This window comes from Peromyscus eremicus, chromosome 12, assembly GCF_949786415.1.
Source record: "Peromyscus eremicus chromosome 12, PerEre_H2_v1, whole genome shotgun sequence".
In the NCBI taxonomy this organism is placed as follows: Eukaryota; Metazoa; Chordata; class Mammalia; order Rodentia; family Cricetidae; genus Peromyscus; species Peromyscus eremicus.
The window spans coordinates 56237186-56264812 of NC_081428.1; the positions used below are offsets into that span (position 1 = coordinate 56237186).

Consider the following 27627-nt stretch of genomic DNA (forward strand, 5'->3'; position numbering starts at 1 on the left):
TGTTTTTTATTTCAGCCCTGAGGAAACTTGCAGGAAGAGGAAGGAACATAGAAGGGAAGCTGAAGAGGAGAGACATCATTAGAGAGTATTCTGATTTTGCGTCTCAGGTCTACGGACCTTTGTCTCGCCTTGGCCGTTTCCCAGACAACAACTCGGAGGACTTTGTAGTCAGAAACCACTACCTCAACACCTATGAAGGTAAACAAACCTATGAAGGTAAACAATAGAATACTTTAAAAAGCACCAACAAACAGGCTTCATCTGCTTGTCAACATAGCTTCAGAGGAGGTAATAAAAACTCAGACTCAAAGAAAAGAAAATCCCTGTAGAATGATTTAACAAAGAGCAAATTCAGTTAGCCCCTGAACATGGTAGCTAGGGGTAGTAGCAAATGTCTGTGGTTCCAACCCCTCAGAGCTGGAGACAGACAGACTTTCTTAGCAAGATTTCTACCTAAAAGCAAATGCCAGCAATCAAGTTTTAAATTTTTTTTATTTAAAAACAAACCTTTACACCAGGTTTATGAAACAAACAAGATATTTATAATGAGATTAAATATGTCAAAAATCTAAAAGACAGGGCAGAGTCACCAGATAGTTAATTCATAAAGAATTCTGTGCCTCTTATGAAGCCCAAGAGACTTGTTTAAATTTTTATAAGTTCAGCTCACAAACCAACACACCATCTAGCCAAGATCATGAGTTAGAAGTCAAACTCTTGAACCTAGAGCCCTGGTTGGTGTCTCCAGAGCAAAATACCATGGGTTGGTGAACATCCACTGTAGAATGGGGGTATCATCGCTCATAAAGCTGTATAGACTTGCTGCTGGCAACTGGTTACACTTTCTATAGGATACATTTTTATTTCAGAATAGTTTCTCACTGTACCATCCAAGTCACTGAGAATAGGCGCTAACTCCACATACTTCACACTTTAGAAATAGTTCATCCTCTTAAGAGAGACGGCACCTTCCAAAGCTCCCAGACCTCACAGGACACTCTCAGCACATTAAATGTAAGCACTGGACACTAATACCCCACGCTTCCTGCCGCAGGGTTAATGGAACTTGAATCATGTCTCCCCGATTTTGTGACACAACCAAGATTCAAAGCTCCAAAGCCCAGAGTCATTACCACCAAGGCCGGCTTTCTGAAGAGGACCGCGCGGATGGACTACGAGCTGGCAGAGGTTCACAAGGTATAGTGGGACTCTGAAGACCAGACGTTTCCACTCACTCCGACTTCTGCAGAGGAATGCTGCACCCTGAATTGCCTCTCGTCATGGGCAGCAGTGACTATGCATCCGAAACACAACCCGCATTCTTTCTCCTCTCTAGACTTCCTCTCTCAGAGGTCCCCCGCGGTGGCCTGATCTAATGTGCAAGTCCACCTTCACTTCAAACTGTGACAGGCCTTTCTAGGGGTCAGCTTCCTCTATCCAGAAGTTCTTACTTTCTAAAAGGGTTTCCACTTGGGCTCTGTATAGGGTAAAATCTGAAACCATGAAGGCTAGCAAATTCTAGTATTAGGAATTACTTTGTTAAGAGCCTTAACAGGCTCTGTTTTCTTCCTTTTATGTTTGCTGTGAGGGCACCATGAAGAAGAGGAGATGTGACTGATTTCTTTTCCATCTAGTTTAAAAGTCAACTAAGCAAGAAAGTTTGATGGCCATCAAATGCCAGCATCAGAATCCCATGGAGAGCTTGTTAAAATGTGCTGCTAGGCTCTAGGGTCCTCTCAACATCTGCTCCCCCCCCCCCCCAAGCCCGCAAGAGTTTCTGCTCAGTAGATCTGGGCGAGGCTGTGGAGATGGGCGGTCTTCACAAGTCTCCTGGTGATGCTTTGCTGTTGCTGTAGACCCAGGAGCCGCACTTTGGAATCCCAGGTTTATGACATCCTCCTGTCCACAGACCTTTGCTTGCTCCATTGATTCCTGTACCACATAACAATCTATGGGAATCCAAACTCAACAGGAAAAAAAATAGGACCTTGAGGACTGGGGGGATGGCTCAGTTTGTAAAGAACTTGCTGGGCAAGCATGAGAACCGAAGTTCAACCCCCAGCACCCAGGTAAGAAAGCTGGGTGTGGTCACGCGTAGTTAGTTATAATCCCATCCCTGAGAAAACAGACCCGGCATCCCTGGCACTCATTGGCCAGCTAGCCTGGTGTAATCAGCAAGCTCCAGGTCCCACTGAGAGATCATGAAAAAACCAAGGAGGAACCTCTCAAGGAACAACACTTGAGTTTGACCTCTGATCTCCACACACATGAGCATGCACATCTACCCACACATACACATAAGAACACAAACACATGTGAACACACTCACATGCACTTTGAAAGAGCTTAGGACCTTGATAATGATCGCATATACTTCTTCCCCTACCACCTCCATCTGCGTTCGCCTTTCCTGAACACTGTGCTCGCCAGTCTCATTTTCTGTGAGAATTTCTTCCCTGTACTTTGTATTGTGTTACAGAAATTCTCTTTCCCTCCTGATTGGCTAAAGCTTTTGATCATGTGCTTACGTTACTTTATCCGATACTCAACGATGTTTTCAGAGCAATGTTTTACATATCCTAATCTGTCCTGCATCAATGGCTGACCTTGCTTTGATCAAGACACATCGCTCATTTTAACACATTGTTGGATCTGGTTTAATGTTGTGCTTCTCTACTGGAGGGTGAGATGGCTCCCTTATTCTTCCTTCCAACTTGTCCACATGTGGCACCAGAGTTGAACAGGTCTCCTGAAGTGACCTGGGAGCATCCTTTCTTCCTTCTCCTCTGAGAAGAATTTAAACAAGACTGAGATGATCTGTCCCATCAGTGTGGAAGGATGTACGAACACAGCCATGTAGGAGTGGTATCTTCATGGAAAAGAACTTGACCTGGGCTTCAATCTCTTGACAGAATGTACAGCTCCTTTGCATCATTGTGGTGAATTATATTATTCAGAATCTCATTTTATCTGTTCAACTTTTTGACACGATCACTGCTCATATTGCTTTTATAATATTTTGTTTTATATATAACCATGTCCATTTTTTCATTCGTAACATTGTTTTATCTTAACTCTTTTTTCTTAATCTTTTTAACTGGAGTGGGACTCATTTTCTCGGAACTATTTTTCCAAACAATGAATTCTCAGGTTTAGATAGATATTCACACCGCTTTCTCCTCTCGTATTTATTATATTTCTTTCTCTTTGAGTTGTTCTGTGATTATTTTCCTACACTAGGAGAACTGAATGTGTAGATTATCAATTTCAATAATTCAACAATTTATGTAAGTAATTATGTAATAATTCAACAATTTATGTAACTAAACATTTCCCTTCAAAATACTGGGGTTTTTTTTTTACATCTCATTAGTTTTGATATGTGATGTCTGCCATTCTTAATTTCTAGTATCCAATGTGTCTCTGATCCTGTATTCGATGTGTTATAAAATTTCCCAGTATGTAGGAATTTTAACTGAGTTTCTGGTAAGCTTCTAGCTTACGGGCACTGTGGTTAGAGTCCAGAGTCACTTTGGTACCGACACTTTGAAGTTAGTGAGGCTTTGGGACTGAAGGTGTGTGAGTCAGGGCACATAACATCCAGCATGGACAAGGCCCTGCTTGTCCTCAGCGGTGCCCAGAGGGTGAGGCAGAGAGCGAGGAGAAGGGCAGGGAAAGGAGGGAGAGACTAGAATGTCATCATTCTTATAAATCGATACATGCCCATCTTCAGATAACATCTGTTTTTATACTGTGCCTCTCCGATGTGTGGGACAGATTGTTTCCAAGGCCCCCTCCATCCCTGGGACATAACTGTCATTCAGCTCACTGGCACTGTGCTTTAAACACACAATACAATTTCACTCTCTTGATTTCTTTGATACGAGGCTCACGCAGCCCAGGTAGGCCTTGAATAACTGTGTAGCTGAGGAAGAACTTGAACTCTTGATTCTCCTGCCTCCACTTTCCAAGTTCAGGGATTATAGGTGTATGCCAACACACTTGCCACGTTTTTACCTTTTTTGCTTTAAAAAAAAAGTTTTCTCTTTGATTGATGAAAAAGAAAACACAAACAAACAAACAAACAACAACAACAACAACAAAAACAGGGACCCAGGAGATGGCTCAGCAGATGAAGGTACTTGCTGAGGAATCCTGGTAGCCTGAGTTCAATCCTCAGAAAGGCTGAAGGAGAGAACTGATTCCACAAAGTAGTCCTCTGACCTCCACATGTGCACATGGCACACACACACACACACACACACACACACACACACACACACACGTGCACACCATGATGACGCCGAATATTTTAAAAATTAAGAAAGAACAAAACAAAAGATTTTCTTTTTATTTTACCTTTGTTTGTTCCTCCTTTGCCACACTTCCTATCTTTTATAGATGTGTAAGTCTCTGACACCTGTCATGTTTTCCTGCCTTAAGAATTTGATCGTTTTAGGCGTGGTCTGCCAGCAGTGAGCTCCAGGGTTTGTGTCCAAGGTCTTTCTCCTCTGCTTTCAGCTGGGGGAGGCAGGTAAAAATTCACGCACAATAAAGTCCACCCTTTAAAGTGTACAGTTCAGTGGCTGTTAGCGCGTCCACAAGGTTGTGTCTGTCATCACTATCCATCATCCCCCAGAAACAAACCCCATACCTCTTAGCAGTCACTGCCAGTCCTTCTCTCTCACTCCCTGGCCATCTCTGTTCTTCTTTCTCTTTATGAAGTGTCTGTTCTGAATATACCGTACAAAGAGAGTCCCACAGTAAATAGCATCTCTTGACTAGCTCCATTCATCTAGCCTTGTGTTCTTGAGGTCCACTCATACCTAGCACAGTTCCAGGTCCTCATTCTTTTTTATGACTGCATAATATTCCATTGTGTGGATATGCCACATTCTACTTCTCCACTCTTAAGCTGATAAACATTTTATTCTTTCTACTATTCATACTGTAGACTTCTGTGTTCTAGTTTTAGATAGACATGCTGTTTTTGGTTCTTTTGGATGTATCTCTAGGAGTAGGATCATAGGTCAACAGCAATTGTTTTACTTTTTGAGGAACTTCTTGATTTTTCTTTTTTCTTTCTTTCTTTCTTTCTTTCTTTCTTTCTTTCTTTCTTTCTTTTTTTTTTTTTTTTTTCCGAGACAGGGTTTCTCTGTGTAGTTTTGGAGCCTGTTTTGGATCTCGCTCTGTAGATCAGGGTGGCCTTGAACTCACAGAGATCCACCTGCCTCTGCCTCCCGAGTGCTGTGATTAAAGCCGCCCGGCCAACTACACTATTTTTATCTCAGTGGCAGTGTGTGCGGGATCATTTCTGTACATCCTTCCTGCCTCTTGTTGCCTGTTTTTTTCTAGCCATTTCAATAGGAGGGAGATGGTGTCTCCGTGTGGTCTTGGTTTGCATTTCCCTGACAATTGATGGCACTAAGGATCTTTTAAGGCACCTGTTGGTAATTTGTATGTCTTTTTAAATCATGTCTGTTTGAATATCTTGTCCACTTTAACGGCTAGTTGTCCTTTTATTACTGAATTTAAAAATATTCTAGAGACTAGACCTTCATCATTTTGAAATTGTCCTCCCATTCTGTGGGTTATCTTTTCACCTCCAGACAGTGTCCTTCAAAGCGCAAAGGTTGTTTGGTTGGTTGTTCGGCCTTTTCACTTTTAAAAGAAATTTATCTTATTGTTTTAAGAGAGTGTGTGGCGTGGTTTGTATGTGTGTGTGTGTGTGTGTGTGTGTGTGTGTGTGTGTGTGTGTGTGTATGTGTGCATCAATGCAGGTGCTCAAGGCGGCCAGAAGAGGGTATTAGACACCCTGGAGCTGGAGTTACACGTGGTTGTGAGCCGCCTAATGTGGGTGCTGGGAACCAAACTCTGGTCCTCTGCCAAGAACAGCACATGGGCTTAACTCCTGGGCCAAGTTTCCAGCCTGAATCTCATCCCACCCTGTACAGAACTCCACCTTCGGCCTTTGTCTCTCCTTCACCATCTGATCGATTGCAACTTCTAGCTGGAAATCTGCGGTCATCTCGTCATTGGAGGAAAGGTGGTGATTCCCATACCCTCCGGTGTCTTTCAGGGGCTTCTCTGTTTGGGGCTTTCTTCAATTTAAGGAGGCTATGTCTGCACTTTTGTTTTTATTTGAGGTGTTTATCTTATTTGCTGTTCCTTAAGTTTCCTAGCTCCCTAGCAGGGTCCTTAGAATAATTCTGGAAAGTTTCAGCCAGTACTGCTTAAAATATTTCTTTTGTTCCTCCCTCCCTCCCTCCGTCCCTCCCTCCCTCTCTCCCTCCCTCCCTCCGTCCCTCTCTTTTTTCCTCTTTGCTCTCCTCTCCTCTTCCTCCCTTTTCTTCATCTTCCTTTCCTTTTTCAGACAGGGCCCATGTAGCCCAGGCTGGCCTCAAACTCACTGTGTCGCTGAGAATGAGTTTAAACGTCAGATCTCCCTGTCTCTACCTCCTGTGAGCTGCGTCATGGCCGTGAGCCACACTGCTGCTTCTGTGTAGTGCTGGAATTGAACCACCCGGAGCTTCAGCAAGCCCTCTGTCAAGGAATGCCCAGCTCCTCCACTCTTTTCTTAGGATCTGGTATAACATTTGTTATGCATTTTGCTCTTATCTCACAATTCCTAGATGTTCTCTTCTGTTGGTTTTCTTATTACAGTTCACACTGGGATACTTCTGTTGAACACTTTCAAGTTATTCGATTCTTTGGCTGTGTTAAGTTAGTTTAGAGCCTGTTAAAAGCATTTTCCATTCTGTTACTGCATTTTGCTCTTCTAACTATGCACTGTGGTTCCGTTTTAACGTTTCCCTCTCTCTTGGCATTGCTTTTCTGTCCTTGTGAGTTGTCTTTTTCCCACATAAGTTTCCTTAGCAAATGAATCAGAGATATTTGTAAATCTCTGATGATTCCAACATGTGCATGCATGAGTCTTGTTGGTTTGTCCATTTGGATAGACTGTGTTCTTTCTTGCTTTTTAGTATACTTTCTAGGATACAGCCTAAAAGTGACAGCCTAACATCTGGCACCAGATAATAAGAACTAAAAAAGTAGGTCCCATTGTAGCGTTCTATTAATCCTGCTGGGAGGAGCTGGACCATGTTTCCTGTCTGATGGATCTGCAGGTATTGGAAGGGTTGCATTATTGTGGTATCCTTGTTTCTGTTTTTCCTCTTGGGTTTGGAGTGAGGTGCATTTACATGGAACCTCCTGGTTTGGAATATCGGGTTCTAGAGACTCATCAACATCAGGTTGTCAGGGAAGCATCTTCCCAAGGCTAAACTATTTGGAGAATCCAGGATTATATGAAGGAGGGGTGATGAACATCTTTCAAAGGTTCTTTGTGAGCTATGCCAGAGGATCCATGGAGGAGAAATGCCCAGAATGGCCTGAAATAATTGCTACAGTATATTTTCAAGCCATTCTTGGTTAAAAAAAAAAAATTAAGTTGGAGAAGCACATGTAGGTGGACAGATGAGTTGGCTCAGCAAGTAAAGGCACTTACTACCGGATCTGACCCGAGTCCCATCCCCAAGACCCACAGGGTGGAAGCAGAGAGCCAACTCCTGAAAGTTGTCATTTGATCTGCACATACACGTGTACACGTACACGCTCACACACTAACACTAGACAAACAATTTTTAAATATATCTGTAGTGAGATAAAGTTTCCCTGTGTGGCTCAGGCTAGTGTGGGCCTCATGACTCTCCTACTTCAGCCTCCCAAGCACTGAGATTGCAGGAATGAGCCGCCATGCCCAGTCTCATTGGAGTGTGGTGTAGGCCCAAGGTAGATGTTGGGTATCTTTCTCAGTTGCTCACCACCTTGTTGAGTTTTGAGATAGTGTCCTTCACTGGACCTAAGCCCCAGGCATCCTCCTGTCTCTGCCTCCCCAGGGTTAGGCTTACAGGCACACGCTGCTATGTTAGCCTGCTTAAATAGATTCTTAGAAGTCAGAAGAGGGTCCTCGTACTTGCTCAACAAGGACGTCACTGACTGAGCCACTTCCCCAGCCCCGTATAGGCATCTTTTAAAGCTTTTGTTTCTTTTTGGTGCTGGAGGTCGAACTTAGGCCTCAAGCATGCCAGACTAACATCTATCACCGAGCTCAGCCCCAGCCCTGAACATCCTTATAGAAGTTATAAATACATAAAACATCCTTATAGAAATTATAAAAGGGTCAGGTGATGGTGGCTCATGCCTTTAATCCCAGCACTTAGGAGGCAGAGCCAGGTGGATCTCTGTGAGTTCGAGGCCAGTCTGGTCTACAGAGCGAGATCCAGGACAGGCACTAAAACTACATAGAGAAACCCTGTCTCAAAAAAAAAAAAAAAAAAAAAAAAGACCAAAAAAAAAAAAAAAAACCCAAAAAAAGAAAAAAAAGAGAAAAGAAAAAAAAAGTTATAAAATATGTCTGCTCTTGTTTTTGTTTTTGTTTTTTTAAACTTGGTGTCTTGGATATCTATCTGCATGACTATTACCAGCTATCTTACCATTTTTTTAACACTTTAAAGATGGATTGTTGTATGTGGTCAAAATATGGAATCAGCCCCCTTACTAGTAGATATTTAGGCTGTTTGTAGATCTTTTAGCACTGAACCCAAAGCTTTGGTGACTCCTGCCTGCACCATTTGGTAGATGTGTGAACACATCTGATGTTCTTAGACACGGAATTGCTATATGCTGTACAGACTTCTCTTTGGGCCACCAGCTCACAAATAATGACACACAGAGACTTATTATTAATTATGAAGGCTCAGCCTATAGCTTAGGCTTGTTCCTAACTAGCTCTTATAATATAAATTAACCCATATTTTTGTTAATCTATGTTCTACCACGTGGCTTTTACCTCTATTCCATTCTGTGTCCATCTCATTCTGCATCTGGCTGGCTTCTCTACCTCTCTTCTTCCCAGAGTCTTCTCTGTGCCTGGAAGTCCTGCCTGTACCTCCTGCCTAGCTATTGGCCATTTAGCTCTTTATTAAACCAATCCAAAGGTGCCATAAGCAAAGACACATCTTCACAGTATACAAAAAGATTATTCCACAACAGTGTGCATTTATCATTTTGATGAATATTGCCAAATTTTCTTATATAAATATCTGTTTCTGCCATACATATAAATGCCCATTTTCCCCCATCCTTACCAACCTGGGTTTTGTGATTTCATGTGGTATGGCCCTGGGCTCTGCTCTCTGAGTTCCCCAGCTATCCCCAGCTATCTGCATGTTAATATCTGCCCACGGCTGCCCAGAACTGACGTCAATTGCTGACAGTTTTGTTTTGGACAAATCCAGAGTTTCTACCACCTATTGCAGTTAGGAGATGCTAAATTTCACTTATGCTTTCTAAAATTTCACTAGTTTCAACTTTTAGTGGTGTGTGTGTGTGTGTGTGTGTGTGTGTGTGTTTAAACATTACTTGCCTGTGTTTTTATGAAAAACATCCTGTAAAAATGATTTTATGACAAAAATGAACTAATGTATAGGATTTAAATCATAACAGGAGAACTTTTAAATTTAAAGATTTCCCCGTGGCTAAAATGGAATTGCTGAAATAAACCTTATGTATAATTTTGACAGGGTTTTTGGTGATACAAAAAGGGAGAAACATGAAAAAAATACAGAACACACGTTCTACCACCAGAAAATGAGTTAATTTTTTTTTAAATTCACACTTCCAGGCCAAAGGGAAGGTCCCTCTCCGCTTAGAGACAGAAGCCATTCAATGTTCTCCAGCTCCTCTGCAACAGCAAAACATACTAAACATTTAACCACTCCCTACACAGGAGAATCTCCTAGTTTTTAATATTTATTTAAACACAATAAATTAGTGATGTGTGAAAGCAGAAGCTTGGACTTGCACATGTGTGCACACAGGACAGAACCTTTTAAAAATAAAAATATAAAAAATCCCACAGATCTCTAATGGAGAGATTAGATTGTACCTATTTTTGTACCAAAAATAGGTAGGGGCTGAAGAGACGGCTCAGCAATTAAGAGAGCTTACTGCTCTTGGAAAGGACCCAGATTTGGTTTGCCAAGGACCAGGGTTCAGTTCCCAGCACCTACATGGTGCTCACAATCACCGTAACTCCAGGTGTGAGGGATCTGACTCTCACTTTTGACCTCTGAAGGCTTCTGACTCTCACTTTTGACCTCTGAAGGCTTCTGACTCTCACTTTTGACCTCTGAAGGCTTCTGCACGCGCGCGCGCGCGCGCGCGCGCGCGCGCACACACACACACACACACAAGTGAATATATGTACACTCAGGTATGCACACATACTCATAAAATAAAGTCTATTTAAAAATAGATGCCACGTTTATTCAGTGGTTAATGTATTCTAATTTGTTTCTTTTATGTGCATTGGTGTTCTGCCTGCATGTATGTCTGTATGAGATGTCAGATCTTGGAGTTACAGACAGTTGTGAGCTGTCATGTGGGTGCTGGGAATTGAACCCAGGTCCTCTGGAAGAACAACAGTACTCTTAACCACTGAGCCATCTCTCCAGCACCCAGGTTAATGTATTCTTAGCAACGTCATAGCACGTGGTGGGGGAATACATGTGCCCCAGGCAGAACTTTCTCAGCTAACCTTGAATCCAGGCATGGGGATCCAGATTGATATCCAGATCTACAGTCTAAATCCGGCACTGGGGGAAGGTGGAAAAATAAGGGATGACGTTGGCTGGCACTTCTTTCAGGCGCTGCTGGATAAGAAGAATAAAGTCCTAGAAGGAAGGAAACCCCTGCGACTCCTGCAAAAGAACCCCCTCCCCCAGACTCGGCTCCCAACCCCCACGCTGGAGATGAGTTCCTCGGTAAGTCGGAAACTCACTTGACACACTGAGTTCAGGACTGCAGTCAGTTCGCGCTTAGGGTAGTTTGGGTTGGAAACGAAAAGGAGCTAACAGTGTTAGTGTCTCAAGCTCTGATTTAAAATCAGTTCCCTCTCTTTTAAATTTCTATTGAGATTCATTTAATTTTTTTATTTTATGCGTACGGGCATTTTGCCTGCACAAGTCTGTGCACCACATGCATGCATTGACCACGGAGGCCATTGAGGACATTGGATTTACTCTGGAACTGGAGTTACAGATGGTTGTGAGCTACCATATGGATGCTGAAAATGGAAACCCATCTCTTCACCCACCCACCCCCCAGTTCCCTCTTAATTTGTATGTATCAAACATCTAACTCATACAAATATAATCCATGTGAAATCTAAACTTTTCAGTTTTCTCAAGAGTAAAAACACCAAGGATAAAAAGTAGCTATGGGCCGGGCGGTGGTGGCGCACGCCTTTAATCCCAGCACTGGGGAGGCAGAGCCAGGCGAATCTCTGTGAGTTCGAGGCCAGCCTGGGCTACCAAGTGAGTTCCAGGAGAGGCGCAAAGCTACACAGAGAAACCCTGTCTCGAAAAACCAAAAAAAAAAAAAAAAAAAAAAAAAAAAAAAAAAAAAAAAAAAAGTAGCTATGAAAAGGTAATCCCCATGTATATTACAAAAAAACGAGGAGGAGGGGGGAGGGGATGAGGGGTGGGGGGGAGACAGAGAAGGAGATAGCCTGGCTTGGCGGCACACCCCTGTAATCTCAGCACTGCAGCCCAAGGCAACAGGATCATTCAGATGGCTGCTGTGCCTCCTCAGAGAAGGATGTCGACAAGTGGGTGAGAAATCTCCAGAGCCTATCGCTTTCCTTGGTGGGGACCCCGAAAACAGACGGACTGGACTACTCCACACAGCTGAGCCACGAAAGGCTCCCTCTCCAGACTCTGTGCACACCTCTCGTTACTCATAACCCTCCACCATTGCCCTGGTACTTGCCTGTACACGGAGCGGCCTTGATTAGATTTCCAGGTTTATTTTCGCTGCTTTGGACACACCATTCTGCTCATGTATATAATGTAGTTTGATCAGGACTTCCGGTTCTCTCTGCTCTACTTCCTCCGTTATTCTCCAACATGATGTCCTCCCAGTTCACGTGTGCTCTGTTTTAAACCCACCGAGTCTGGTATGTGCACGGGCACAGGGCCGTGGACTGGAGCCCTCCCCTCTCCTAGCACTGGAACTAGGGTATAAATTGATTTCTGTAGCGGATGACTCTTGCCCACTGTAGTCTGATTTTGCCAGTTCAGCTAACTCACATGAAAAGCACCCTGCTCTAGCTACTTCCTTCATCCCTCATAAGTGACCATGAAAATCCCGGTGTTAAAGGACATCATTAGCGGCACTTGTGGCTTCAGAATGATGTTGTTGGGAGTGGCTATCTTGGCAGTCCCGTCATTTCTTTCTTTTAGGCTCTCGTGATGATGTATTATTCATAATTAAAATGATGACTTTTGACGATACAGTAGGTAATATCTACGACCCTGTGTGTTGGACAACAGCAGACCCACACCTTAGCCCTCTTTCCGTTCTTTTGGCATCGACCGAAGTCTCAGGCTTGAACTAGGTCCCCCAAAGTGTTTGCCGCTCGAGCTGCTGCTGTCCTCACCCCAATTCTCCCTCTGTCTCTTCAGGAAGGAGACATAGAAATGGCCGTGATCCACTTGCAGAAGTTACTCCGGGGCAGAGTTGTGCAGAACATGGTGCGTAGGTCAGACCCCCGGCCAGCCTTTCTCCAGCGAACAGTGGAGACTGCGTCTGTCTGGCTGCCCAGGCGAATCCCCTCCCACACCTCGCTCTCCTGTTCCCCGGTACTCTGGAATTAACTCCCTCTCCCTTCTAGTGCCGTCCTTGTCCCTCTGGGCCACACACAGTCAAGACGAGGGGAATCACCTGCCGTCCTGTGCCACGGTTGGAACTCAGGCTGTGCGAACTCTTTTTTCCTTCTGCGGAATTGCTGACTCCCCAGATTTGCTTATCTGAATTTTGACTGTTAGAGCATTGCAAACCAAGAAGGATTCCCTAATTTTCTATAATGTCTTAAAACAATTTGTGTTTGCACAGAGTGGGCAATATCTGTGCTACAAACACAAAGTCGTTACAGTTTTGAGCTATATGCCCACGCTATATCCTGTGGGTATCCTCTCTTTTTTCCTACCAGAACTCTCATTTTAGAGGGAAGTAATTTGAGTCTGAGGGATGTTCCCTTAACAACCAACGGGCCCCGTGCTGGTCCTGACTTTAAGCTTTGGCCGGATGATCTCGGCCACCGCAGCAGGCACACCTCACTTGAAAGCCCTTTTTCTCGGTTTTCCCTCCTGAGGGCTTCAGTTCTTGAGAGACTCCACTGTGCAGGGCAAGGTGAACGCCTGTGATGAGCACTGGGCTTCCCTCTCCTCGCCTTAATCCAGACAGTCTTGCAGTTCCCTTCAGAGGGCAGATTGTGTGCTACGAGCCAAGGGACTAGTTCATCAGAAAAGCAAACCGGCCTAGAATAGTACCATCGCAGGTTGTTGGGTTTTGTTTTTTTGTTTTTGTTTTTGTTTTTTGGGGGGGGAGTTTTGTTTTTTATTTTGATTTTTGGAGACAGGGTTTCTCTGTTTAGCTTTGGTGCCTGTCCTGGATCTTGCTCTGTAGACCAGGCTGGCCTCGAACTCACAGAGATCCACCTGCCTCTGCCTCCCAAGTGCTGGGATTAAAGGCCAGCGTCACCACCACCCAGCCCTGTTTGTTTGTCTGTTAGTTTGTTTTTTAAGGAGACATAGGAATTGAGCGGCAGACTCTAGTTTTGCTGTAGTTGCTACCTTGTCTGTGGGAGGTGGATCAACGTGCACGCGCACGCACGCACACACACACACACACACACACACACACACACACACACCATGCACGCGCTCCTGCACCCATCCACAGAGGGCACATGGGGGAGTGGTTCTCGTTGGTGAACAGTGGACACAGAACTTGCTGCTCACACGTGCCTCCCAGCTCACTGCCTGGCCCTGGCAGTCTTGGCACAAGGTAACAGGCAAATCTTTTTTTTTCCTTTTGTCTCTTTTGCTTTGGCGCAGATGTTCGAGGGCAAGGAGAAGCGGTTGGAGTTGATCCTGGAGTTGCGCACCAGCCACGCCCTGCAGGAGGATGAGAAGCTAGTGAAGAAAGCCGAGAAGCAAGTGACCCTGGCCCTGCAGCGGCAGAGGAACCTGCATGAGAACAAGGTTCTGTCCTCTGTGACTTGCTGTGCCTTCCCCTCAGTGGTTCCTGTCCTCAGCAGCGCTGTAATAACGTTCCGTGAGAAGATTCTAAAATTCCTCCACAGCCCCGGCCCACAGCATTCTGCAGCAGTCCACAACGAGTGAGGTGTGCCCTCGCTGAATCGAAAGGACACTCCGGTCTTAAAAACTAGAAAGAAACCTCAAAACCAAACCAAACAAAGTCGCTTTTCCCAACTCTAAGATTTACCCTTTCGATTGTTCTTAAACATTGAGTAGTGCTGCTGAACTCCCTTACACCTGGGTTAGTGGGCTGAGTAAATGAATAATAATAATAACAACAACAGTAACATGAAGAAAAGTACAACGTGAGATTTCTTATAAAGCATTAACATTTACTGCAGAATTTTGGAGCCACGGGTGAATTGCTCTTGCTGGGTTGAGCTACCCGTTAAATATGCCACTGTCTCGTGATGTTTGGAGACTTTGCCAGGCTCTCCTGCTCTGCCATCTGACATAAACGACAGCATGCATCCCTCTGTGCTTGCTCTCAAGTGTTTCCAACTCCACTGTAGTCATTTACTCCTGTTCCCAGGTGTCCATAAACCAAACCTAAAAATGCATCAGTTTGTACAGTTTAAAGCAGTAGTACCTACGGCAACATTGTTTGACCTGCTTTTAGTAAACACACACGACTCTCATGCTGTATGGGAATTAAGAACAAATAATAACCAACTTGGGAATGACAACAGCTTTACTTTTTGTTTGTTTTGTTTTTTTAATTTTGTTTTGTTTTGTTTTTCCAGATATGGTTTCTCTGTGTAGCTTTGGAGCCTGTCCTGGAACTTGCTCTGTAGACCAGGCTGGCCTCGAACTCACAGAGATCGCCTACCTCTGCCTCCCGAGGGCTGGGATTTAAGGCGTGCACCACCACCGCTGCCGCCCAGCCAGCTTTACTTGTTTATATGACAGCAATGCCGTTGGTGCTCGGTGGGCTTTGGGGAGCAGGTGCAAGTCCACCTAAAAGGAGATCTGAGGAAAGATGAGGAGGATGTGGAGTGTCTCAGTCTGGTGGTCCTGGAGTCTTGGCGATGTTTGGACAGGGCGTGGAAATCCAGTGAAAAAGTAGATCCTGAGGTGCGGTGGGAAAAATGCTCTCCTTGGCCCTTTGAGGCACGTGGAGCTAAGCCAACTGTGAAGCAGACATTCACGTCAGCTAAGCTAGGTGGAAAGGTCTCTTGAGAAAGTGCCACTCCTCCGAAGACTACTTAACTTTGTCCTATCAAGGTACCCAGTTCAGGGGTCTCGGGGAGGGTGTGTTCCACATGTTCCATTTCTGTGAGAAACTGTTCAGGAAACACAACTCCACTTTGTGATGAATTAATGATACGGCTGCAGCAGTGATGCCCTTCTAAGCACTTTTACTTTCAAATTGCATTTCCTTACCTGAGCATGCCTGGCTATGTTTCCTGGCAAAGGACTGAAGCTGGGCATGAAAAGGCAGCTGTGGAGCTTAGGTTAACACCTGCCCCTTACCCTGGAAGTGAGAGCGCTTAGGTCCACGACGACAGGGAGAGAACCCGTCTTCTCTGGGCTGAGCATCCACTTGCTGATACATGAAGGAGCAGTGAGTGACATGCCCTAGCTTTACCCTTTTCAGTTCTCCTGTTTAAAAACAAAAAACAAGGCGGGCGGTGGTGGCGCACGCCTTTAATCCCAGCACTCGGGAGGCAGAGCCAGGCGGATCTCTGTGAGTTCGAGGCCAACCTGGTCTACAGAGTGAGTTCCAGGACAGGCACCAAAACAACACAGAGAAACCCTGTCTCGAAAAGCCAAAAAAAAAAAAAAAAAGCGTTGAACTTCAGGGCTTTGAAAGTATGTGTGGGTGAGGATGGGGATGAGGGAGCTGACTAACAACTGCCCTTGACAGACAGCCTCAGCCAGTGACCTCATTGCCCCCCACCCCAACCCGAGACTATTCCTTCCCTTTAGACACAAACCAGAGTGGGCACAGAGCAGAGTGGTTAGTGTTAAAGATGCACTCGGTGGGAAGAAGGGAGATGTTCCCTTATGCTCAGGAGAGGGCAGGGAAACACATCTTAAACACATTTCTTGTGTGAAAGCCAGGACATGGATATCCCTACATCAGTGCGGCTTACTCCTGGCCGAGCACTCCACGGGCCCCTTATTGTACCTCAGTGATACACGGACATTTAAGCTCTATCCTGTGCTGTTTCAAAGATGATTGCTAATAGCTCTGAAGCTATTAAAAGTCTACAAAGTACCAAGGTTTTCCACTTTCATGCTATTCAACATTTTAAAACTCTTCGAGCTTATAGAAGACCAGACATTTAAAAATTAAAAGTGCTCATGGGTGAATTTCTAGGAGTTTCTATTTTATTAAATTGAATACACTGTTATCTTCTTGTTTTCCTTCATGTCTGACTTTCTGCATAAAATTGAAAAAAAAAAATTACATTGAGTGTGTCACTGAGAGAATGAGTCAGTAAATCCTCTTCATGACTTGAGAGCTGCGAGCCATGGGGACTGACTGGGCAATCTGCTTTCTCAGATCTAAGTCTGTAAAATTACATTTTCCAATAAGTGCCCAGGGGTGGGGCCGCTGGGGCATGGCATTCATTCCCGGTGAAGGCTGTCCTAACAAGAGGTGGTCTTGCTCGGTCATTCTGAGTCACCCGGCACTTGATAGTCACCGTTCTGAGCGGAGCTCATCCTCACGGCCTGTATTGTTTTTAAGGTGTCGGTCATTGAAAACCATTTGGGTGACTTGGAAGGAAGAGTGCTGGCAGACATGCTTGACTTTCTGTCCAAAGAGCTGGTGCGATTGCAGGAGGAGCGGAGGATCCACGCCTTCGCCATGCTGGCTGAGCGCCAACGGCGCATGCGGGAGGCGGAGGAGAGCGGTCGGCGCCAGGTTGAGCAAAGGCGTCTGCAGCAGGAGGACCAGATATTTATGGAGGCAAGTGGGGCGGCAGCCCCGGTGTCGGTAAACTCCCTAGACTCCAGGGCCCAGGGGGAGCCAGGTTTAACCAAAGACATCTCATACTGTGATGTCTCCCGAAATCACACGGACAGCTCATGACATAAAATAGGATTTGTGTTTTGTCTTCATTTTATTTAGCAAATATGCTGTTTCCACTCCATATATTGTGGGTACTCTGGAGGGAAGTCACAGGCACAGCCCTGCTCTCCAGCAATTTAAATGACATAGAACATGTGCACAATTACAGAAAGTCCATGAAGGGGGCAAGTGAGGCCAAGAATAAAGTCCTCTTTAAGGAATTATGGCCAGAGGGAGACACAGGGAGAAATCAAGAATAATGACGAGTCCATGGCTTATGCAACTGGAAGCTGTTGCTACTCCTTTGGGAGGTAGGAAGCAGAGAGAATGATGGGTCAGAGGTCAGAAGTACAATCAGGAATTCAGCTGAAGCTTAGTTTGGGACTGCCGAGTGGAAAAGGCAGAATTTTCCGTCACATCTGGGAAGGACACAAAAGGGTTAACGTTTTTCGACCTGCCTTAAGGATTGCTTTGTGCAAGCACATATGTCCTCATGCGTACATGGCCGGTATTGAACCCCCCCTCATCTCTGCTTTATAACCCAGCTATCTAATGTTCGATGTCTTTATAGCTTGCTTCCTGAATAAACGCTCAGCTTCATGAGAGCAAGCATGCCGTGTGTTCACATTGTGCTTTCTGCACCATCAACATGGGCCCTGACATACTAGACATTCCACATGCATGTCTTGGTTGATAATGTACTGAACTGCCATTAAGATGCTAACACCAGGAAGGCATGGGGCTTAAGGTTGACTTTGAGGTTCAAGGCACATAAAGAGTAACTATCACATACTTAGGTTGGGCTCCTGGGCCCTCTAAGAAACAGGTCCTGAATAGTTGCTGAGTCCTGGGTATTATCTCAGATGCAAAGAAAAATTCAGACATAAAAATGTTTTTGCTTCCACGAGACTGACAATTTGTTGAGACATATACATACATGCAAAATACATACATACAAAGCTTAACGTGTCATTGTTGATGCTCTTGATACTTCCTGGGTGTGTATACATGGGCATGTGCGTGTGCATGTGGATGAAACAACCAAAGCTAATTGGTTTTGCCTGAGATTCCATAGTTAGAGAGCAAAATTCTAAAGCTGAGTAAGCGCTGACTAGGACCGTCGTGAAAGCAGAAAGAGGCTGTGGTCAGGAGGGACCCAGTGGCCTACTTAGGTACCAGCAGCAACTGTATGGATACTAGTTTCGTCCTAATTCATTATACTGTATATTTATGTGCTCTGATTCGATCTCATGATTTCAAGAAATCTTCAAGAAGAAATTAAGGGCCATTATGACAATTCAGTAAATCCTTCAGTGACCTGGGACCCTTCCACCTTCTGCCCTGCAGCCTCTAATATGGCCCCTGTGGCAACTTAATGTGACAATTGTCACCACAGGTTTCGTGTCCATGAAATAAAACATAAAAAGAGAGAAAAGGGGAAGCAAAGTCTTTCCTTTGTAAGAATCTTTTCGAAAAGTTGGGCCTATCAGCTCAGCACTTATTCTCTTGGTCGGACCTTGGTTGTTGTGGCCATGACTAGAACCTACAGGAACTAGGAAATGTAGTCCTTGAGTACCTGTTTGCCTAGCTGAAATCCAGAGATTCTGTTATTTAAGATAAAAGACAGAAAGGGTATTGGGAAATACCCCCTAGCCTCTGCTGCAGTTGGGTGGCTTGGCCAAGTCACATGGCTGATAAGGACAACCAGGATCCAAACCAAGTTATTGATCATCACTGTTTTGTGGTGCTTTTTACCAACATCCCAGTAAGATCCACAGTTGTGAGATGGCCTAACTGGATTGGGCTGCCCAGAAAGCACAGGTAGAGGAATGAGAAACAGACTAGTGACTTCATGAAAGAAATGGATGAACCATGAGATCATCAAGCAATGGTGTGTGTGTGTGGTGTAGACGAATTTCTAAACAGTCTTATTCAATAAGGAACGCAGAGCCAAATACAGGGGTAATAGCCGAAGAGATCAGAGAAACAGCGAAGAGCCACGACTAGCCTTAGCTTACCACCTCATCCTCGCTTCCCCAGAGAGAGCTTCTTCCTGACTAAACTGTGCTTTTACTGCCTTCCTGTTCTGCCTTCTCATTGGCTCTAAGCCCAGCCACATGACTTCCTTGTCACTGCCTGTCTATACAGACCTCCAGGTCTCTATGGTTGGTACTGGGATTAAAGGCGTGTGTTACCACACTTGGCTGTGTCCTTGACTACACAGAGACTCTGCCTGCCATGTGATTGGATTAAGGGCGTGTACTACCATCGCCTGACTTCTGTTTATGGCTCGCTATATGACCTCTGATCTCCAGGCAAACTTTATTTATTAGCCTACAAATAACATATCACATTTCAGCACAAATAAAATACCACCACAGTGTGTTTTTTGTCTTGTTTACAATGGACATTCTTAAGCACTATATTAAATAGATATATTATTAATTAAATATATGTTTAATTTCGGCAGCTGATCAAGGTTCACCAAAGTACTGTAACCTCCTATCTGGAAGACATCATACTGAACACGGAAGAGAAAACTGCGGAAGAACAGGCCAGAGCAGAAATTGAGAGGATCGCTGAGGAGATCAATGACATTGCTTATGAAATGGAAAACCGGTATGCAGCGTGACAAGACTGTGAAACGGATGACGACATAACTCTTGCTGTCCAGGTGTAATCTTTCAGACACTTAAGGCCCCACTAGCAATAGAGAAGCCATGCTTTAGTGCCCATTGCTTTGCCAGCATAACTCACTGGAATGCTGCATGCCCATACCTCTCTGTGGGAGGAGCACTGGGTATTGAATTCTCTGTTTCCCTCTATTCTGGCTTATTCCCATCCTATACATCATTACAATACCCAGAACATAAAAGCAAAGTATATATATATATATATATTTGACATTATTTGGACAAATATATATATATATATATATATATTTGACATTATTTGGACTTAATCCCAAAGTATTTTAGACTTCCAAGCATTTGCTGAATAACATATGCTTCATAGCAGGCTGGATAGGGTCAAATTCTAATTTCTTTATGAAGCCAAACGAGCTTGTCAGGAATGTGCTCTTTCAGATCATCCAATCAAGGGAAAGGTGGCATTTAGGAGTTGCGTTTAGGAGGCCACACAGGTCTCGGTACCTATCAGCAGCCTGAGCAGAGAAACCAGGGGTTTGTGTTTTATTCATCTGCTCGTTTGCTTGATTTGTTGTTGTTTTCTAGTCGAACGTATCTTCAGTCAGAGGAGATTGTTGCCGAGTTGGTGTACAGTTTTCTCATCCCAGAGGTACAAAAGGACTTCGTCAAAGAGAAAGGTAAGGGGTGGGATTCTAGACAAAGGTGTGGGGTTTCTGAAGAAGCAGTGGGTTCTTGGCTGCAGAACCTAATCACCTCCAGCAGGGGGCAGGATCCGCGCCAGTCAGATTGGCAGAACGCCAATCTTCACTGTCTTTGACCGGAAGTTCTCAGGTTCCCGGGGAGCTGTATTCCATGACCCTCAGTTGCAGCCTTCTGCAGACAGAGAGCAGAAACGATGGGTGCTGAAAAGCAGGGGTGCCCCAAGGGTCTGAGGACACTTTGCTGTTTCCTGGGTCACTGATAGTGCTTCTGCTAGGGTGACATCTCAGTATAACAGTTTCAATTTGTCCTTTGTCGAAAACGGCACGTTTTAAAATAATGGTGCTTTTAGTCAATAGAAAAGGAAAGAATACATCTTAAAAGGAAAAGGAATCGGGGCTAGAGAGATGGGTTTGTTAGTGGTTAAGGGCACATACTGCTCTTCCTGAGGACCTGGGTTTGATTCCCAGCACCCATATCAGGTGGCTTACAACTTCCTGTAACCCCAGGGGCAGGGGGATCTGACACCTCTGACCTCTGTGGGGACTTGCATTCATATGGACATCCCCCTCCCACATATACATAATTAAAATAATAAAAATAAAAATTTTAAAAAGAAGAAGAAAAAGATTCTTCCAGAACCCTCAAACTGTTGGGGCCAGATCTGATCCCAGAGAGGGGTGTCATCAGGACGAGACCATAAAATAACGACACACAAGCCTTTAGTTTGTAGAAACCTCTGGAGAGATTGAAGCAGAAAAGCGTAATATTTGCTTGATTATGGACAAAGGGCTAGTGAGATTCTAATGCATTAGGTCAGAGAATGTTGATATTTTTGCTTACACATGGTAGCATACTTTTAAAACAGGTACTCTCTAGCACTCGGTCTTAGTCTGTTTACAGTGTCTTTTGTATCTTTCTTATTTTATTGCAATCAGTGTATTTATACACATCTTGGCTACGATCCTTAGATTCCCATCAGAGTAAGTGTTGGACAGCTGAGTGTGTGTATTTCATGTTTTCACAAAACCACCTAATGGCCACACAAAAGATGACTTTGCTCCCACCATGCATTACAGTGTCCATAGCGACAGAGTTAAATATTCAGACCAAGTAATATATATTATAGTATAAAAGGGCTGCTATGTGTTCAAGATCCTTGAGAATTAATGGTAAATATTAAGCCTTCTTCAGAGCCACCTTCCCTAAGGGAATTGAAAGAGATGGAAGAAAAAAAAAGGGCTTAACATTTATTAGTTTGTAATTCCCTCCCAGCAGCAGGAGCAGAAAACCTTGGGAACCATGGGTCCCAGCACCCATGTTGGGTGGCTTACAACCCCCTGTAACTCCAGCTCTGGGGGATCTGACAATTCTGGACTTTGAGGGAACCTGCATTCATGAGCACACACCTATAACACATACATATAAAAATTTTAAAGATGAAATGATTAAAAAAAAACTTTCTCAACTCTCCTTCTGGACCTAAGGGGAAAGGTTTGGGGAGGGTTATTGAATGTAGGGGAACTCGGAGGGAATAGTCAGTGGGCAGGTTGGGTGAGTCCTCAGCCTTTTTACATAATATTTATTTATTTATATTTTATGTTCATTTCCCTCTACATATAGGCAAAGAATGAACACTTGGAATTTTTATTTCTTATTTATTTATTTATTTATTTATTTATTTTTGAGACAGGGTTTCACTATGTAGCTCTGGCTGTCCTGGAACTCTCTATATAGACCATGCTAGCCTTAAACTCACAGAGATCCACCTGCCTCTGACTCCTGAGTGCTGGGATTAAAGGCATGCGCCACCACACCTGGCTTTGTTTCTCTTTTCAACTAAGAGAACCATATGTCTTACACACACTCTCTACCCAAGACTAAGATATATTCATAGGCCATTTGGAGTTATCTTATTCTTTTAAAGATTTATGATTTAAGATTTATGATTATCTCTCTCTTTCTGTGTGTGTGTGTGTGTGTGTGTGTGTGTGTGTGTGTGTGTGTGTCTGTCTGTCTGTCTGTCTGTCTGTGTGTACAGAAGCAAGAAGAATGTATCAGATCTCCTGGAGGATATAGGTGGCTGTGGCCGCCTGATGTAGGCACCAAACTTTGATCCTCTGGAAGAGCAGCAAGCACTCTTACCAGCTGAACCCTCTCCCAGCCCAGTTATCGTACTGTGCATGCCAAGGTCAGGGTAGCTCATTAAGTGTTAGAAACTGCACAGTATCTTAATCTCTTATAACAGTTATAGGCGCATTCTCATTTTTCAGCCAAGAAAATCAGTAATTGGAAACAAATAATTTGCAGGTTGACTCATGACCGATGTAGCCCCCAACCCCTGTTTTTTCAACCATGTACTGTGCAAAGTAACTGATACCCAAATAGCAAAGAATACCTAGTACTTTTTAATTTTCCTTTTGGGGAAAGGGTCTCATACATTATATAGCCCAGGCTGGCCCTGAATTAGCAATCTTGTTGCCTTAGCCTCTTTAGTGCTAGGATTACAGGCATGTGCCACCATGTCTAGCCTATGGTACTTCTTACTGTCCTTAACTAGCTAGCTGTGTGGTGTGGGATAGATTATCTAATTAATTTCCTTGTGTCTACACCCTTCTAAAAATGAGACTGCTAATAATATTCTCTTTTAAGGTTGTGGTTGAATTAAGTGAGTGATCACATGTCAACTGTTTAAAACTCTCTAGCACAAATTAAGGACAAGTGCAGATTGCTAACATCTCCATCATTATCAACATCCCAAGGGCTTCAGCATTGGCTGTTGCCTGTATTAAAGCTGAGGAATACATGTCCATAGGATTCACACCTAGGACTGCCTTCTAAGCTCATAGTCTCAGATGTTCCCACTCACTGTCAGTAGATCTGTTGTTTCTGGGCCTTGGAGAGACAGAAGAAAGACACAAAAGTGTAGCTGAGGAAAGATGTTCATGCCCTGGCCCCACCATGAGAATGAGAAAGGAATGGTCCAGAGCCAAGATGTACCCATCAAAGGCATGCCCCCAATGACCTACTTCCTCTACTAAGCCCCACCTCCTAATGGTCCATGCAAATGTGACTCAATAGATTCTTTGCTACATAAACTTTATTATTTTTTAAAAAAACCTTTTATGATTAAAAACATCACACACCAAAATTAACCAGAGCCAAAGTCTATACAGTCAATGAACTTCTATAAGGTCAGGTTTGGCATTTGGATTAACTCATTGGCAAAATTAGAATCTTGATAACCCAATTATTTCTCAAAAGTGCCACAGCTGATGACGAAGCTTTCAGTGGAAGAACATTTCAAATTCAAAAGATAACAAGTCTGGTTTACTTTTAGAAAATGTCCTTCTAAAACACTTAATGGATCATTTTTATTGAGTACAGTTAACCCAAAGCAGAAAATGTGTGTTTTGAAAGTTAACAGGTTTTTTTTTTCACTCCTATCTTAAAAACACTGAGAAATGGTTTCAAGCAGAAAAGTAAAACCTTTTCCTGTCACTTTGGTCCAGTGAGGAATGCCCAAAGGAAGCACATTCTGGCAGCTCATGACATCATTCACAGCAACACGGAAGCTATGATCCATAGAAATGCCACCATCTACCAGCAGATGGAGACCCTTCAGCAAAAGCGGTATGAGGACTCAGTCTCAACTACAGAACAGAGTCCAAGTGATATAACAAGTTCACAACAGAGTCCAAGTGATATACCAAGTTCACAGCAGAGTCCAAGTGACATGCCCAGTACACAGCAGAGTCCAAGTGGCATGCCCAATGCAGAACAGACTCCAAGTGAGGAAGACGTCTAGGTGAACCTGACTCTTCCATTGGGAAGGAAGCCCAGGAGGAGAGGCAGCTCCATTCAGCTTTAGGCGCTACTCAACCAAGTATGACATGAATGGACGGTCTGTTGTTCAAAACAAAAAAACATGAAGCACTTTTATCAAAACTGACTCATCTCATCTAGGTTATGTTGCCTATTGTTGAGTTTATTAGAAAGTTAGAGTTGGTTCTATAGCAATTGGATTCTTGTGATCTAAAAAGTAAGACTGTAGGGTTTTTTTGGGGGGGGCGTCCTTTTATCGTATAAGTGTACTCTATCACAAATAAAGCATCATGGAATGTGTGAGCATTATTTGCAAAGCTTGTTCTCACAGAGATGAACAAGGGGCCCCATAGTGCATTGTGCTCCCTGTAAGCACAGACACAGCATGATGCAGAACCTGTTAAGTTCAACCCAAACATCTGCCGTGCACTCTGGGAGGTGGTGTCCGGCTCAAATAAGTGTACATATGCATAAAACTAAGATGGTCCATATTTGACATGGGTCTACTCAGTGGGATATAAGACAGGAACACACTGGGTAAGCACAGGACCTGCCTGGTATACAAGCCTCACATCCCAGAGGCTAGAATCTCTTCTGATGATTTTGTTGGCTTAGCTTCCAGAGGCCCCCAAACAGATCTCCCCACTTAGAAAAGTTAGAATTTTGAGAAAGGTTCACAGCTGTGGTTCCCTGGTGGGCACTAGTGTATGTTTGCAAGTCATCCCAGTACAGCTGTGTTTTACCAGTTGGGGCCATTTTTCCCTTAAGTAGTTAGTTGCTTGGTAACACAGTTGACATACAGCACATTACCTACCAGGTTCCTAGGAGAACAGAGCTGAAGAGGCAGCCCACGGAGAGGAGAGTCCTGCATGACCCATGGTTGGTATATACAATATTTGTCAATAAGAAAGATAAGACAACATTGTAAAAGATGTTGGCAGTAAGCCAAAGAGAAACAGCAAGAGATCGGAAACAGTGCTCATGACCTCCGGGGTCTGCATGTCACCTTTGTCCAAACAAACTTTGCATAGAACACGTTCTTCAAGGACGAGAAGGCAGGGTGCAGAGAAAGGCTTCCTCCTAGAGAAGCGACCATGGTCCAAGGACGCTCCAAGTACTTATGAAAATACCACACTGGAACCAGTTTTGTAGACTAACACACAACAATGAGAGAATACTATTCTTCATACACAGGCCTGCCCCTGATTTTTGTGAGAGTCAAGAGTAAGAATTGAAAATATTTATTTTTTTACAAATTATTTAAATATATATAAATATAAAGATTTAAATATTTACAAACCAGTCTAACACACTATTAGATAACTTGTGTTCTACTCCACCCACTTTAAGATAACTTTAAAAAGGGGGTGGGTAGGCAAAAATGTGTGTGTGATTCGAATAGAAACCAAGCTGTACGTGGATTCTGCTTCAAGCATCTGCCTCGAGTTCTGACCTCCGTTTGCTGGAAGAGTAAGTTAACCCTTTCCTGTTCTCCCCTGTGTGTCTTCTGGTCATTGTGTTTATTATAGCAACAGAAAGAAAAGTAAGGACATGTGTCCTCCAAAGGAGAAGGTCCCTCTGAGTCTATCCCCTGGGGTCCTCTGTGCTCCGGAGTTCAGCTTAGACCACACACACCCAAGAAGGATGTTAAGAGATTTGGAGAAAGACCACTGGGCAGGCTGATAAAATCCAGTCTTCCTTCAGCTTTATCTGGATTTACACCACCGGTATGTCATGCATTTGGTTGGCTCTCTGGGTTTTTTTTTTATTTATACTTTTGTTTATGTTTTTATAATTTTTTTACCAAGGACCCTGACTGCCTAGGCTTGCCTCTGGTGCACGCCTCAGGAGCTAATGGTTCTTGTTGTAGCAGAAGGTGATAGGAGTCAGGGCTCAGTTTCTCCTCCTTCCCAGCCATGCCTGAGAGTGACTTGGGCTCCCACCAGGGCCCAGGCTGGGGGTCTCAGGAACCACCTGTACAGGGTGTTTTAACTGGCTTCCAAATCAAGCCCTACCTGTCTGAACACCGAGGCTTGGCTGCCCTGAAGCCTCCGTATGCCCTCTAGAGCCTGACACAGCATATCCAGAGGAAGAGAGACCAGACAACCCTTCAGACTGAAGAAGAGCATTTCTTCCCTTGGGTAGGTTCCAAACTCGTTCTGGATTCCCTGTGTCTGCCGTAAATAACTTGCCATTTTTTTTTTAATATGAGATGTAAATCCAGACCTTTGTGTGCCAGAAGAGCTTTGAGAGATGATAAAAGCTGTAATAATTTACCTATGGCTCCAGGACTTCTGGCCTGTTGCCCAGCCTCAGCTGGAATCCTGCCCATTCTCCTCAGCTACGAAAGTGCCAGACAGTACCCAAAGACCTACCTCTGATCTTGGAAATAAGTGTCCCCTTTCAGCCTTTCCAGCCACTTGGGCTGTGGTCCCCAGGTCCCTATAACCCCATGATACTGCCCTGCTACCCCAGCGCTCACTAGACAGGCTCCTTCTGGGGGGACTCCAATCCCTATTTCATTTATTCTAGGTCCCTGTTGAAGGCCAAGGCAACTTTGCAGGCAATGGAATTGATTAACAACAGCTTCCCAGCTCTGGAAGATTTGGGGGTGGGGGGAGAAAACATCACTCAAAACTTTCCAGCTGGGCCAGTACCCTGCTCCTATTCAGCCTTCTAGAAGGATCTGAGGGAAGAAAAAGCTCTCAGAAACTTCCCAGTGGCCCAGTTGCCTTCTCCTAGACAGCTTTCTGCCCCGAGGTTGGAACTACAAAATCACACCTGTCTTCTTTGTGGTCCGGTTTCTCCCTCCTTCCCACATCAACACGGCGGTGACATAGTTCAGTACTTTTCTCACTTCCGTGTAAAATGCTGTTGTCTAGGAAAGTGACTTAGAGAAAAAAAAAAGTGTTAGGAACTGTAGACTCAAAGACACTTTATTTCCAGTGGCAAACACCCTCAAAGAGGCAGACATTGGCCCAGAATTAGAGCAGACACTGAAAACACCCTTCCCCTTATACGTTTTACAGTGAAGACAACTATGAAAAAAGTGAGGGTATACAACAAGAGTAAATACGGTAATCTGGCCATTGCTAGTTCAGGTGCTGGACTTGGGACTTAGGAGTGCCAACTGGGGCCTCTCACTACATTGGACCTGGGGTGAAATGTGGGCAAGAAAAAGTGTAGTTCCTATGCCCGGGGACGCCATAGCCTGAAAGCCGAGAAGGAGAAGCTGCCCATTGTTAAAGCAAGAGGGTCAGCCTCTCCCTGG

The 27627-nt window shown here is 44.2% G+C and overlaps 1 protein-coding gene across 1 annotated transcript in view; it reads left to right on the top strand.

Moving 5' to 3' along the window:
- Positions 1–24656, top strand: part of Cfap91 (cilia and flagella associated protein 91) — a 48009-nt gene extending 23353 nt beyond the window's left edge. Inside the window, exons 9-17 of the mRNA XM_059277113.1 lie at positions 16–198; positions 1055–1197; positions 10710–10826; positions 12528–12596; positions 13962–14108; positions 16861–17082; positions 19655–19803; positions 20418–20509; positions 24044–24656. Of these exons, the coding sequence (XP_059133096.1) occupies positions 16–198; positions 1055–1197; positions 10710–10826; positions 12528–12596; positions 13962–14108; positions 16861–17082; positions 19655–19803; positions 20418–20509; positions 24044–24339 (1418 nt within the window). The 3' untranslated portion in view covers positions 24340–24656. The remainder of the gene's footprint in view (positions 1–15; positions 199–1054; positions 1198–10709; positions 10827–12527; positions 12597–13961; positions 14109–16860; positions 17083–19654; positions 19804–20417; positions 20510–24043) is intronic.
- The last annotated feature ends 2971 nt before the right edge of the window (positions 24657–27627 follow it).